Source organism: Macadamia integrifolia, chromosome 9 (genome assembly GCF_013358625.1).
Source record: "Macadamia integrifolia cultivar HAES 741 chromosome 9, SCU_Mint_v3, whole genome shotgun sequence".
Classification (NCBI taxonomy): Eukaryota; Viridiplantae; Streptophyta; class Magnoliopsida; order Proteales; family Proteaceae; genus Macadamia; species Macadamia integrifolia.
The window spans coordinates 4,823,904-4,836,852 of record NC_056565.1 but is presented as its reverse complement, the minus strand read 5'-3'; the positions used below and the strand labels follow the sequence as shown (position 1 = coordinate 4,836,852).

At 34.5% G+C, this 12,949-nt stretch overlaps 1 protein-coding gene across 1 annotated transcript; it reads right to left on the bottom strand.

The window, feature by feature from the left end:
• Window positions 1-2,676: 2,676 nt before the first annotated feature.
• On the bottom strand, window positions 2,677-3,807 carry LOC122089033 (transcription factor ORG2-like). The gene is made up of 4 exons (XM_042658449.1): window positions 3,782-3,807; window positions 3,427-3,697; window positions 2,945-3,307; window positions 2,677-2,778 (listed from the first exon to the last, which is right to left on the bottom strand). Exons 1-4 carry the CDS (start codon window positions 3,805-3,807, stop codon window positions 2,677-2,679), a joined length of 762 nt encoding a protein of 253 aa, XP_042514383.1.
• Window positions 3,808-12,949: the final 9,142 nt, after the last annotated feature.

Sequence of the window (12,949 nt, the reverse complement as noted above, 5' to 3'; positions counted from 1 at the left end):
ATGGCCCGCTTATCGGCAAGCGAGACTGCCATTCTATTATGTTGGGGTGCCAACACCAACAGAATACAAGACATCGTACACCAACAATGAAGACCCCATTGTACTTTACTAAGATTCAGTTCTGAAGCCCGAGATTTGCCCATTCGGAATGTAGGGGGTTTGGATAGATCAAGCTTACTTTCTTGATCTTCTTTGGTGTTCTTGGATTTCCCCAATTATGGGCTCCTCTGTTTTTATTGTGATCTGAAAAATGAAGTGGCTAAAGCTTATTTTCAAGGTTTACATATGGCATTAAAGCTTGATCTTTTCAAAGCTTATGGTAAAGTCGAGTGATGTTTTCTTCAGAAAATGTTGCTTAGATTTAGGTTTTCTAATGTGTAGGTTCCTTGGATAATGCAGTGTGTCCCTTCTTTGTCTTGACACACTATGGCTATTAGGGCTATTATTGGCCCGGTGGACTACAACAAAGCCACCAATTTTTTTTTTTTTTTTTTTTTTTAAGCCTATTATTGGCCAGGTTGGAAGGAAAATCTTCTCTCGCCTAAAGAAAAAGCATCCCTTATCAAGCGGTCATTTTCATAGTGTTCCAGCCTATGCCATTTCCATGTTTTTAATTCCTTCAGGCATATGTAATGACCTTAACAAGCTTGTTAGGTTCTTTTGGTGGTTAAATAGTAATAATTTGGGTGTTTTGGATCAATTGAAACTCTCTCTACTTTAGTGATTATCGAGGGGTTTGGGATTCCACATCTTTTTGAGTCTCCTAATCTGGCTTTGCTTGCTCGGCAGGCCTGGTGCTTTCTTTATCATCCTAATTAACATCCTTTGAATTGGGTTCATGTCCTTCAAGGTAAATATTTCTCATACTCTCACAATCGTAAGCTCCATGTCAAAGGTAAAGCATGAGTTGAAGAAGCTTGAAACATGACACTTGGACGTTGAAGATGACCACATCAAACTTGAAGAGGAGTTCTTTCAAAGCAAGGAAGAACGATGAAGTCATAATGTTATCACTCGTCAGTAATTTTCAATGGTTATATTTCAACGCGGCTAATTTTTCGTTCTCCGTATATATTAATTTGTATTGTGAAGTATAGAAAACAAAAAAAGAACTTGATTCCAATGAAACATCTTGTGATGAATGAGTCATATTCTTGGGTTCAGTGAGTCTCCATTTGAGTTTGAGATCCTCTTGTGCTTGGTTGAATGAGTCTCACACTTAGAATAAGTGAGTCCCCAACTGACCATGAATTACGTGATCGATCCTTTCTGAACCTTGAGTTAAACGGTCATCTATGACCCTCGTTGTCTTATACTTAGTTTCTTATATTGACAATTTTACTCTATATTTATAGTCTTTTTTCAGCTGCATCTATCAATTTTCTATTTCTTATTTGTGAAGATGAGTGAAAAGAGAAAATATATGGGTGAAGAAGAGACAAAATTGAACCTCCTTTTGTCTTCTATAATAAGAAAAGGGTGCAGATCTAAAAGAGATAGAATTGAACCTTCTCCTTCAATAAACTATTGAAGGTTTTGGATTGTAGAGCGGGGATATGTAATGCGACGATATATTCTGACGATGTTGAAGTGGTTGAGGCAAGTGGGGATTTTTTGGCACTTATGGTGAAATATAGAATTAATATTGAGTATTATAGTTTATGGAGAGCATTATTTTTATTTCAAAAGGAATTGGAAAAAGGTTGAGTAATTGTTGTTCCTGAGCAACATGCGCTTGATTACTTGTAAGATGTGATAAAAAAAAAAAAAAAAAAATGGGAAATTCTTATTGCAACCAAAGTGGTGTATTAAGATCGCATCTTTTTTTTTTTCAATGAAGGTAAATTCTTTCATTTCACATAAATACTATATATATATATATATATATATATAGAGAGAGAGAGAGAGAGAGAGAGAGAGAGAGAGAGAGAGAGAGGAATGTATCACATGAAGGAGTAAATGATTGAATTTGAAGTTTAAAATTTGTCACATACATAGTCAATCCAAATATCCAACTATCAAAACTATCACATCATCAATTTTCCATTGGCAAAATTAATTGTCATGGCTGAAATGTATTATTCATCAAGTTTTGTCAGATAATAAAGAAAAAATTGAACGTCAAAAGGTTTTGTGAACTATTGAATGTCAAAAGGTTTTGAGAACTTTGTCTTCATCGTGAAGTGATAGTTTCTGCTCACGTAATAAATTTGGGGAACTAAATAACGGTATCAACGATCAAGTTTCAATCTTTAGAAACATAGAAGTGTTTGAAAAAGTAATTTCATAGAATTGTTTCATGGGAAAAAAAATCAAATTTTATAGAATTACAAAAATAACATTTCACTGTAATAGAATTTAGTAGTAAGTATTTTCTATAACTTTCTTGTGTTACTTATAAAACCATGAATTTTTAAGGCATTTCCTCGACTTATTGGAATGAATTAATCAAAATTTAATTTTCGTTTTCACAAGTCATGATGCACAAACAAATGTAACCATTTCTACCCAAAAAAAAATCTAATTTAACAGTTAACACACTTAAAAGAATAAATTAAGGAGATATAAAATTAAAAAAGGGGTTTATCCGGAAACCCACAAATTAAATTTGATCTATGCATTGTCCATTATCACTTATTAGTACAACAAAATCTCTTTGTTAGCTAACTAAATTAGTTATCTACTGGCAAAATCATCTAACATATCTTCTCTCTTCCCAAACATCAATAGCAGCTTCTGAATCAATATCTCACACTCCATCCTTCGACTTTCTTTGATCTGTCAAAAGCAAAAATTCCAAAATATATAAATAAACAATTTGATTAATCAAATATAAACATAAATTAGAAGAGTTCAACAGACTAGAGAATCTAAAATATTGACAATAAAACAATAAAAAGAGATGAATAGATAATATACATAATATATATACAAAATAATATACCTGAAGATGAAAATTATAGAAGATGGTGTCCCCAAATGAGGCAAAACCAGAAGCATTCAAGACTTGAAGACCTTCTTCCTCCAAATATAGCAAAGCCTCAGAGAGTGGACTCCTGGAATCCCTATATGTACATATCTGAATCAAAACTTCTTTATCATCATCAATTTGACTAGCCGAAACCGTAGGCAAAGATGTTCCAACAGTGCCTTGGCTTTGATTTTCAGTATTAAGAGGTTGATCTCCTTGCCTAGAGATAATTGATTGGATTTCTTCTTTCCTTTGTTTCAGCCTTTCCACTTGTTTTCTCAGGTCTGGTATGTATTTTAGTATCCGAGAAATAGTAGCTGGAATGCTTAATTTTTTCTGCAATGATTAAAAAAATAATAATAATAATAATAAATAAATAAATTAAAAAAAAAAACCCTAGATAATAAACAATGACGAACATGTCAAAGGTAGAGCATGAGTTGAAGAAGCTTTACCGTTTGATCCGTAGCCGGAAGTAATGCCCTAAGAGCAGAGTATAAAATGTTCATTTTTTTACGACGATCGCGCTCGCTAGCATTGTGACTCAGTTTCTTAATAACTGATGAATCAATACGAATTGTGGTTGAAGGCATGGACTCATCAAATTCAATTTGAGGTTGTGACAATGGAAAACTAAGAAATGATTCCAATGTTCCTGCAGTTTCTCCCAGGTTGCAGCTCTCAATGGAATAACCCATTGGATCAATCTTCTCTACTTGCAAGAACCTTCAAAAGAAAGGTTGAAGAGAATTAAGAATCGGTTGAAGACAAAAAAGATCCTTACATGCCTATAAATGGCCTAATAAATACCCTTTCGATTTAAAGGGAGACGTCATGTTATATTGTTTGATTTAGTAAGAAAGAAAATAACATTTTTTTTTTTTTTTATAATACACCCACACAGTTCTTTTAATATTAAGGCCTTCTTGTGTTTGATAGGGTTTGATTTTGACGGGTCTGAAATCTGAATTGGAAATTGATGTTATATAATACAAATCAATTACCTTGAACCAAATTGATAATCAAATTGGTGTGACCATCGTCATCATCCGCGTCATTATTATTATTATTATTATTATTATTATTATTATTATTATTATTATTATTATTATTATTATTATAGATTGAGCCTAACTATAATGAAGATTTGTCCTTCATTTTAACATTCCATATTTCCTTTCTCATGATTGAACATCACCAGAAAATAAAAAATATGATATTGTTTTATTTTTTTTGGACCGAGTTTTTTCGATACCTATGTATGGTTAAGGGATATTTTTCTACCCAAAAAAAACAGTTAAGGGATATTTTTGTATAGTGTCCATAGGGTATAGGAGAACAGTGGAAAATATTATTGATCATTCGTAAATGGATGGTAGACACTTAAGACTCTTGATGGGTGTACAGTGGTTCATTCACTAGAAACTTTTTTTTTTTTTTAATTTTTTATTGAGAGAAAGTTTTCCTATACCATGGGTGCAAGCAAAGTATACCTATTTAAAGTCATAAAGGTTTCATCCCCCTATGGTATGAAGTGGCAAATCTCCCCCATTATTCCCCGATATCCTATAATGAACATTATTCAAAATCTTCAGCTAAGGAATTCTCAGTCTCTTTGACTGTAGGTGTGGGAAAACTCAGTGATTTTTTTTTTTTGGAGACCGCTCTTATCTCCTAAAATAAAAATTATATACTTTCTATTAGATGCCAAAAAATGTAAATTAAAAATTACTTGATCTTCTTGAATACCTTAGACTCTTCACTAGATCAGATTGAACCTAGCCAAACCATCATCTGGTGCAGTTTATAAATCACCAAATGATCATGGAATGAAAAGATAGTAAAAAAGAAGACATTTTCCTATACCATAATAGAAAATAACTGTATCAATGCATGCATGGAAGCTAGGTTTCCTCCTTTTACACACTAGTTGACTTGTACATACCTACGGTTAGAGAAAACAATACATTGGAATTAGTGTCATTAACATGACCAATTAATTTATCAAACAAAATAATAATAATAATAATAATAATAATAATAATAATATTATGACCAATTAATTTACCAAAAATAAAAAACATGACCAATTAATTTATGTAAGTTTTTCTTAAGATGCTTTTTCTTTTGAATCTGTACACACCTACAGACATTCATAGAAGGTAGGAAAAATTGCATCTCAAGTGGGATTTTTTTTATATATTATGATTTTTGTCTAATTATTCTACCATATATATATTGGATAAACTACCAATTATACTCCAAAATACACTTAGAGATGCTTTTTTCACACCTTGTGTACACATGAGGACAAAACATACATAAGACAAAGCCATTTCCATTACTCAATCATTACAATACCTTTCTAAGTGATGCAATAACTTCTAGAAAATATTTATCCTTATTTTTCTTAAATAAACTCAAAGATTTTTCCTTCTCAAATTTCTCTTAAGGGTTTATTTTATCATTTTTACATTGTTTTTTCTGAGAAGCAAGACAGATTGGATTCATTGTACTATGAGAAATCAAGCAATCATTTGACTAAAATATCTATAATGGAAGTAACTAGTTTAGAATCTATTTGGGTAGGATCATGTCTGATGAGATTTTTATGTCATTTCCTTTTGTCAATATTTCTACTATTGAAGATACTTTGGATACTTCATCTAGATTCCTCTAGTAATTAGGAGATTCCTTTCATTCAGCAACTTGGAAGGATGATATGGTAAATCTTGATTCATCCACCAAAAAGCTCAGTTCCTGATCAAATATTTCTATTAGTGGAGATTCTTTGCACTTCATCTAGATTCTTCTAGTAATTAGGATATTCCTTTCATTCAGTCCCTTTATGGTTTTTACTGCCCTGTGAATGCATGTCATGCATGGATTCGTTGTCCTTATAGTGCATAAAAGGCAATGACTCACTCAAAAAAACTCAATTAGGACTCGGGTTGAATTCACTTTTAAAAGCTATTTGTTAAGTAAAAGGTTTTCACGTCTTAACTTATAAATTTTCATATTGGATTACTTATGTTCGATTCGAAACACGAAACCCCAATCAACTCAATTAAGAGTTCAGAAAGCATTTAAGGGTTTTTTTTTTTTTTTTTTTTTTTTTTTTCTTTTTTTAAATATATATATATATATTATGGTGTGTTGTAACGAATGTTAACCAAAACACCCTTAAGATGCTTTCTTCTCTCCCATGGCCATGGATGGTTGATCCCCAAACCATGGAGCTGGCTCATAAGGTCATGTTAAACCTTTTGCTAGCTAGCTACAATAAGATTAATTTGTGTACCAAACAGGCTGTGTAAGCATATATTAGGTGTTTAATAAACAGTACTAGAATTGGCTGTATGCATTATATAATGCATTCATCATGCATAAGTTGTGTGATTAAACAATGGGATTAAGGTAATTGTAAGCTTATTGTATAGCTTACGTACAAAGCTCTTTCATTTTCTTTTCCTACGGGTGCGTGACTCGCTCGCAGACACAAAGCACTCCTTCTCATATCAATTCAACAACTTTGCTATCATCAGTTCAATATTTTTGATCAAATCCTCTTACCTTCAGTACCGTTAGCCAATAGCTTATTATAATGATTATAATTAACTTATCTAAATCTATTATTAATTAGGACATTGGAAACTTCCAGTTTCATACTAGTGGACAACATATATAATCAGAGTTCTCAATCCAAATTAATGTGAATATTGTCTCATAAAACTCTTCCGTCTCTAACAAAATCAAATTATTAAATTATCTATCCAACTTCTACGAGGTGTCAAAAGGCAATATTATTTGGTCAATTGGATTTTTAAAGCTTTTAAACTCTGACCTAGACCTAAAACATAGATAATTGTACTAAAGACTTGAACAAATCAAATAACTAGATACGTCTAACCAAATAAAATTATTAAATTGTCTATATCCAACTCCTTCGAGGTGTCTAAGGGCAATAATATTAGGTCAATTATTGGATTTTTTTTTTTTTAAGTTTATAAAATCTAATCTAAGCCTAGAACATAGATAATTGTGTCATCTAATTTTAGGAAGCAGTTTCCTATATATAATATGGAAAAAAGAATGTTTTCTGGTCACATGGCCACTGCACTAGTACGACAGCTAATGAGAAAGCGTACATGGGCATCAACAAAGGGTCAGATTTTGATATTTCACAAAGGTGGGGTGTCATTTTGCCCCTCTCTATGTTTAGCATAGGTCCACACGACCAGGGAGCATTCTTTTGCCAATATAATATATATCAGTCTAGTCATCAAATTAATCCTTTTCAAAATAGTGCCAAAAAAAAACCTAAATTGTGTCAATTAGGAAGACAAAGTTTTCAAAATGCTAGGATGATTTTTAAAATTCCTTATCTCCTTTTTTTTCTTTTTCTTTTTTTTTTTATTTTTTTGGGTAAAAAATTCTAGAATAAATTAGTTAAATTAACTATATTTCAAGCACATCATAAATATTTAAATAAATTTTCCTGGTTTCTTCCAAATAGAGTGTTGTAGCTGGCTTTTCATGAGTTCTGTTAGTGAGAGTTTTAGATGTTGATTTTAACGTACAATTTTTTTTCTTAAAATGTATTTATAAAAAGGAAAAGATAGAACTGTTTGACAAAATGAATTTCAACGGTTTGACTTTAATTTCAAATTTTCTTTTTTTTGGACAACCCACAGGTGGGTACAAAATAAATAAGAAAACACACACACACGTACACACTCACACAATGCGTATGACAAGGTTCAATCTCACGACCTCCTCCCCTAGGTGTTGACTCCACAAGTCGAAGCTACCACCACTAGGTTATCCTAGTGTTCCTATTTTAAATTTTCTCTACAAACAATGGGATTAAACAAAAATTTGACCATTATAATTTCAAAATTTTCATTATTTTTGGCTGTGAAGCGGTTCCCTGACTTGATTATAAAATCCTATTATATATATGGCAAACAAATCATATTGTATATGATGTGGTATATGAATCAGAGTAATATCTCATCATTAGCAATGTCATAGCTTTTTAATACCATGCATGGCATTTTTTTTTTTTCTAATAGGTTAAAAAAAAACATTTATATAAGAAAAAAAAAACATTTATATAAGAAATAAAGAAGAGAATAAATAAGAGAAAGGCAATCATTCCCCTATTAGTGAGGACCATTGATGGGAGAGTAACCCCTAAGAAATAAGTGAAATAGACCCCGCATTACAAAGGGGAACTAGATATTTTTATACCCGAAAAGAAATGCTATGAAAAAATTAAGTAGTTCAATCTCGAGAGCGAAAATAGTACAAGATAATGCATGGCATTCTTGTTTCTCTCCCCTTGAAACTTCTGGTTTCAACAACTTATATGAATTGAGTTTATAACGTACCTCTTCGGCCTCTGCAGTAGGCCACGGATATATGGATTCAAAAGAGACTCATGGAGAGTGGCAAGCCCAGGCAGACTATTACCTTGTTTATTATCATGCCCAGCCCAATAAAGGGTGCAATCGTGCCAGATTTTTTAAAACATCAGTTCAACCCTAGCTCTGCTCAATGCAGCCCAGGCTCAGCCCAGCTCAAGGTTGGGCTAGCATATTTTAGTCTTGCACTGTTCACTCCAGCCCAGCCCAACCTGACCCGGTTGACGATTCAACAATTGGATAAAAATGATTTATGCCGACTTGGATATGCCATGTGGAGGAATAAGTTTGTCATTTTAATCGTTACGTGGAGAATTTTCGGGTAGACTCAAAGAACCAGGAAAAATCTCAGATGAAGAAATGCTTTTTAGACTCTAAACCAATTTTTTGGTGTCAATTTTGAGTCCAATCAAAGTCAAATTTGATAATAAATCAAAGAAAAATGGTATAAAACACAAACACTTGTATATCTTTGAAAAATTTGGAACCATTGTGAATATGGGGAGGTAGAATACAAGTATGGATTTAACATAATGGATTAGGGAAACAACTTAATAATTATAAAACAGGAGCTCCTTTTAACACGACTAAGCCCAATACACCACTATTTTCTCTCACAAAATTTGTTTCACTTATGATTCTTCTTGGCCCATATATATGTTGTGTGTGGGCTTCTCATCTTTCTTGTGGATCTAGTGGAACATTTAACAACATTTGGGGTTGGAAATTTAGGATGAACGGGCAAGTCTGGTGGACTAGCAAAAGGAGAAAGGAAAGGAAAGAACTCAAAAGGTTTAATCATTGGATTATCCATAGGTGGAGTTGTCTTTCTGTTAGATCCCTTGGCCGCTTTTGTAATTGGAAGAAAGAAGTACTAGAGATTGGGAGGTCCAATATAGTCTTCATAGGTTACTCTGCCACCGAGGGCTTCAATGAGAAAGAGCTTCTAGGAAGGGAGGTTTTGGTCAGGTCTACCGAGGTGTGCTATTACCCACTTCAAAGATCGAAGTTGCCGTGAAGAGAATTTCAAATGATTCAAAACAGGGAATTTCACATTATCAAGTCTTGCCTCACCTTTTCCTTCAATTGGTGATCTCTTAAAGAGGTTAACTGGTTTAGTTTGGATCGTAAGGGCCCAATTGATTTTGTTTTTAGAAAAGTGTTTTTTTTTTCTCAAAAATGGAAAAAGTACTCTAAAAACCGTTTGATTTTTCTATTTCGTTTCACTTGTTTTTCAAAATAGAAATAAAAACTTATGCCTATTTCTGTGTCTAGAAACAAGAATGGACAAATAATTCAGACTTATTTTTCTCTTTCAAGAAACAAGTGGGAGCGACAAAAATTGTGAAAAACCCGATACTTCACGTGACCTACCCTAATCCCAACCCATTGTTGAAACTTCTCATTATCCAGAGGCGGCAACTCCAACTTGGTTGTGCGAAACTCACAGTTCCGGACTGCCTTCATCCTTTTGAAGTTCATCTCCACGAAGCATACCTGCAACTCCAATGTTGTGCCTTCACTCGTGTCTTGAAGTCGACTACACTGTTGAAAACGTTTTGAGGAATGGAAAAATCAAACATATTTTTGCAATTCCAAAAATCGTTTCTTAGCACAAAAACCGAAAAAAACAGTTTCAACTATTTATAGACACAGAAACAAAATCAAACGGGCCTTAAGTTTTCACATACAACAGGATAGATATGCTGCCGTTTGACACCTAGAATTTAATGAAAGGTACTAGTTTAAGTCTTTAAGTATATAATTGTTGCTAAGAGGATGAAGATGATAACAAATTAATCGGAGTTTCAAAACCACAGTCATCTCCAGTAATGGCAATAGAGAAAAAATGAAAAAGGAAAAAAATAAGTATTTGCATATCTCCAATTCATAGTTGAAAAATCAAGTTTTTGGAGTATATTCGACTTGACTTGCCCACTTTTCAAAACCTAGTGAGTCCAGCGAGTCAAAACTGAGTTACGGTGAGTATTTGTTTTCTTATTTTAAATTTTTATATTTTTCTTCTTCTCCTTCTCTATGTGAGTAACGATTGAGGCTATAGTATTTGCTTCATAAGTGAGAAAAAAAAGATTAAAAGAGGCTAATATTGAAGACAACAAACACAAATTCTAGGGTTTTGTTTAGTTGAAGACCAAACTTATGGTGTATGAATAGTATATGGCACCAAGAAAAAAAGAAAAAAAAAAAAGTCAGTGAGTTTCACAAGACCTAGGCAAAACCACTGAATCAATAAAAACTCGGACTTGGTCTAATTATTTTTTAAACCTAGCCAAATTTTCATAACTCCTGACTAGGTTTCATATTTTTTTACTTGACTGGGGTGATTTGCCCAAGTCAAAATCTGGTTTTCAACTATATATAATCTACATTAGGTCCCAATATCTCTCATCATAACATCTTATTCAATCTTTGATAGTTGGTTTCATTTCTGATTAATGTTGGGTGTCTAGCGAAATCCTACAACTCACACAGTGGGTTGCCATCTGGCTTCTCACAATGTCTCTCAATTACACTCTTCAGATGGAGTTTTGTGTATTTTCCAATGTGAAACTAAAATCCATATAAATCTAAAGCACTGTAAGTTCCTTCGCATCAACGGAGTTACATAGTGATTGCAAAACCACCATCAATAGCAATCGCCTATTGATGTGGCAATCAGGTAATATTCTCCCAGAAAGGCATACATTGCCACATCCTAAGAAAATACTTTGAGCTATATTTGATGTATAACTATACTTTAATATTCAAAATAAAAACCCCAACCCATAAATCATGGTAGTATCTCCGAAATGGAAGCCCTCTTAAGATTTCATTTCATGAACTACCACAGGGGTGTTGCAGTTACTTGGCTACCTCTCAAGCAGCAAGTAAATTTTGTTCCATTTTTTTAAAGAATCCTTATATGACAAGTTTCAACTTTATAATTTTTCTGTAATTTAGAGATTTCCCGGGCAACCAAGGCTTGCCAACAAGGGTTAGAAAAAAAAATGAGATTATCTCTTGGAAATTCCAACGTCAATAGCCTTGCATTATTGAAATTTCCGTTTTGGATAGACATGCAGAAATATCATCACAGGTTCCATCAATTCGGATAAGGAAATTCAAGTTGTATCTAACAGAGCTAGCTGCCAATTAGCCAGTGAGAGACACTTTCAGATTAGTTGCATCTATACTGTTTCCTCATTGGTTGGCACTAAATTTGTCACACCCCGTTCACACTGAATCGGAGCGGTGAACGAGTTAACACCGGTTAACCCAAACCTGCCAGGATCATCAGATACTGTATTCCACCACAGCATACACACACTAACACAAGTTCATCAGATCAGCGGAAGACTAAGTTTTACCTGTGAATAAATCTCATATACTTGATACCCGAATTGTGATACAATAAATATATACATTTGGGCCCGAAGGCATGATATATACACAAAACGAATAAAATTCAAATATCAAGTATATACAGGAAATCATCAAAAACCATCAGAGTACACAGCTCGGCTCGGTTTCAAGGCTGGAGCTCAGCTCGGCATCAGGGGTTGTGCCCAGCTCGGCATCATATAGAAGAGCTCAGCTCGGCCTCGGAAGTGGAGCTCAGCACGGGCTCCAGGGTGGAGCTCAGCTCGGCCTCAGAACTGCTGTCCTGCAGCACAGCTCTCGCACGAGCAATCTACGCCGTGCTCAAACTCCTCAGGGGTCCACCAGTCCTCTTCAGGAAACTCGACTGTGGGACCCACCCCCTGCTCCTCAGATGTATGACCTGCAAAATCATCTAAAAAGGGGGTGCACACGTGGGATGAGCTCACTAGCTCAGTAAGTAGAGAGGTGGACCACACAAACAGTCCACACATCACAACACATCATATGCACTACATGCCATGCTATACATTTTAATTCACATCCGCCTAAGCAACATTACTAAGTCTTTGATTTAAGTGCTACTACAACCACAGTGCGCGTATACTCCGGGTACGAGCCGCGAACTCCCTCCCGCGATACGCCCATAGGGCTGTTGGAGAAGGCCCACCGTGAATACTCGGAAAAGTAAAGACAATGCCGTCCACCGGCTCTCAACAGAAATGTAAATAACTGAAATAAAGGTGCTGACTCCAGTAATTTAAAAGCAGTACGATTGGCCCTCTTGAATGTACCACCGGGGTTGCCGACTGTCCTACATGACTCGTCGGGCGTAATGCCTAACCGCCACAGTGTCCGACAACCGTGACCCCTGCTTCCCCCCAAATGGCAACCCAACACCTTAACCCCTGTTGGGAAGGGTCGTAGCACGGGATGGTGAAAATCCTAATACCGCATGCTCCTATATGACAGTACGACTGCATAGTGCCTCCGTGTCCCATACCACGGGCCACCATTGCATTCGTTTCCAAGCCGACCACGGCATCTAGTCTATCAATGCATTATGCACCATGATGTCCACATTCAACATATAACATCTCATTCAATTTGCATTTGAAAGTAAACATAGCACATATGCACATCAATGTGTGGAATGACTAATCTATATAGCATA

What these genes read in the sequence shown, in the direction of transcription:
- LOC122089033 (XM_042658449.1), bottom strand. Translation starts at nt 3,807, where the DNA reads ATGACGTCTCCCTTTAAATCGAAAGG. An exon ending in TCTCCCTTTAAATCGAAAGG is followed by an intron (nt 3,698 to 3,781) that starts GTATTTATTAGG and finishes TTTCTTTTGAAG; the next exon opens with GTTCTTGCAAGTAGAGAAGA. An exon ending in TCTATAATTTTCATCTTCAG is followed by an intron (nt 2,779 to 2,944) that starts GTATATTATTTT and finishes TGCTTTTGACAG; the next exon opens with ATCAAAGAAAGTCGAAGGAT.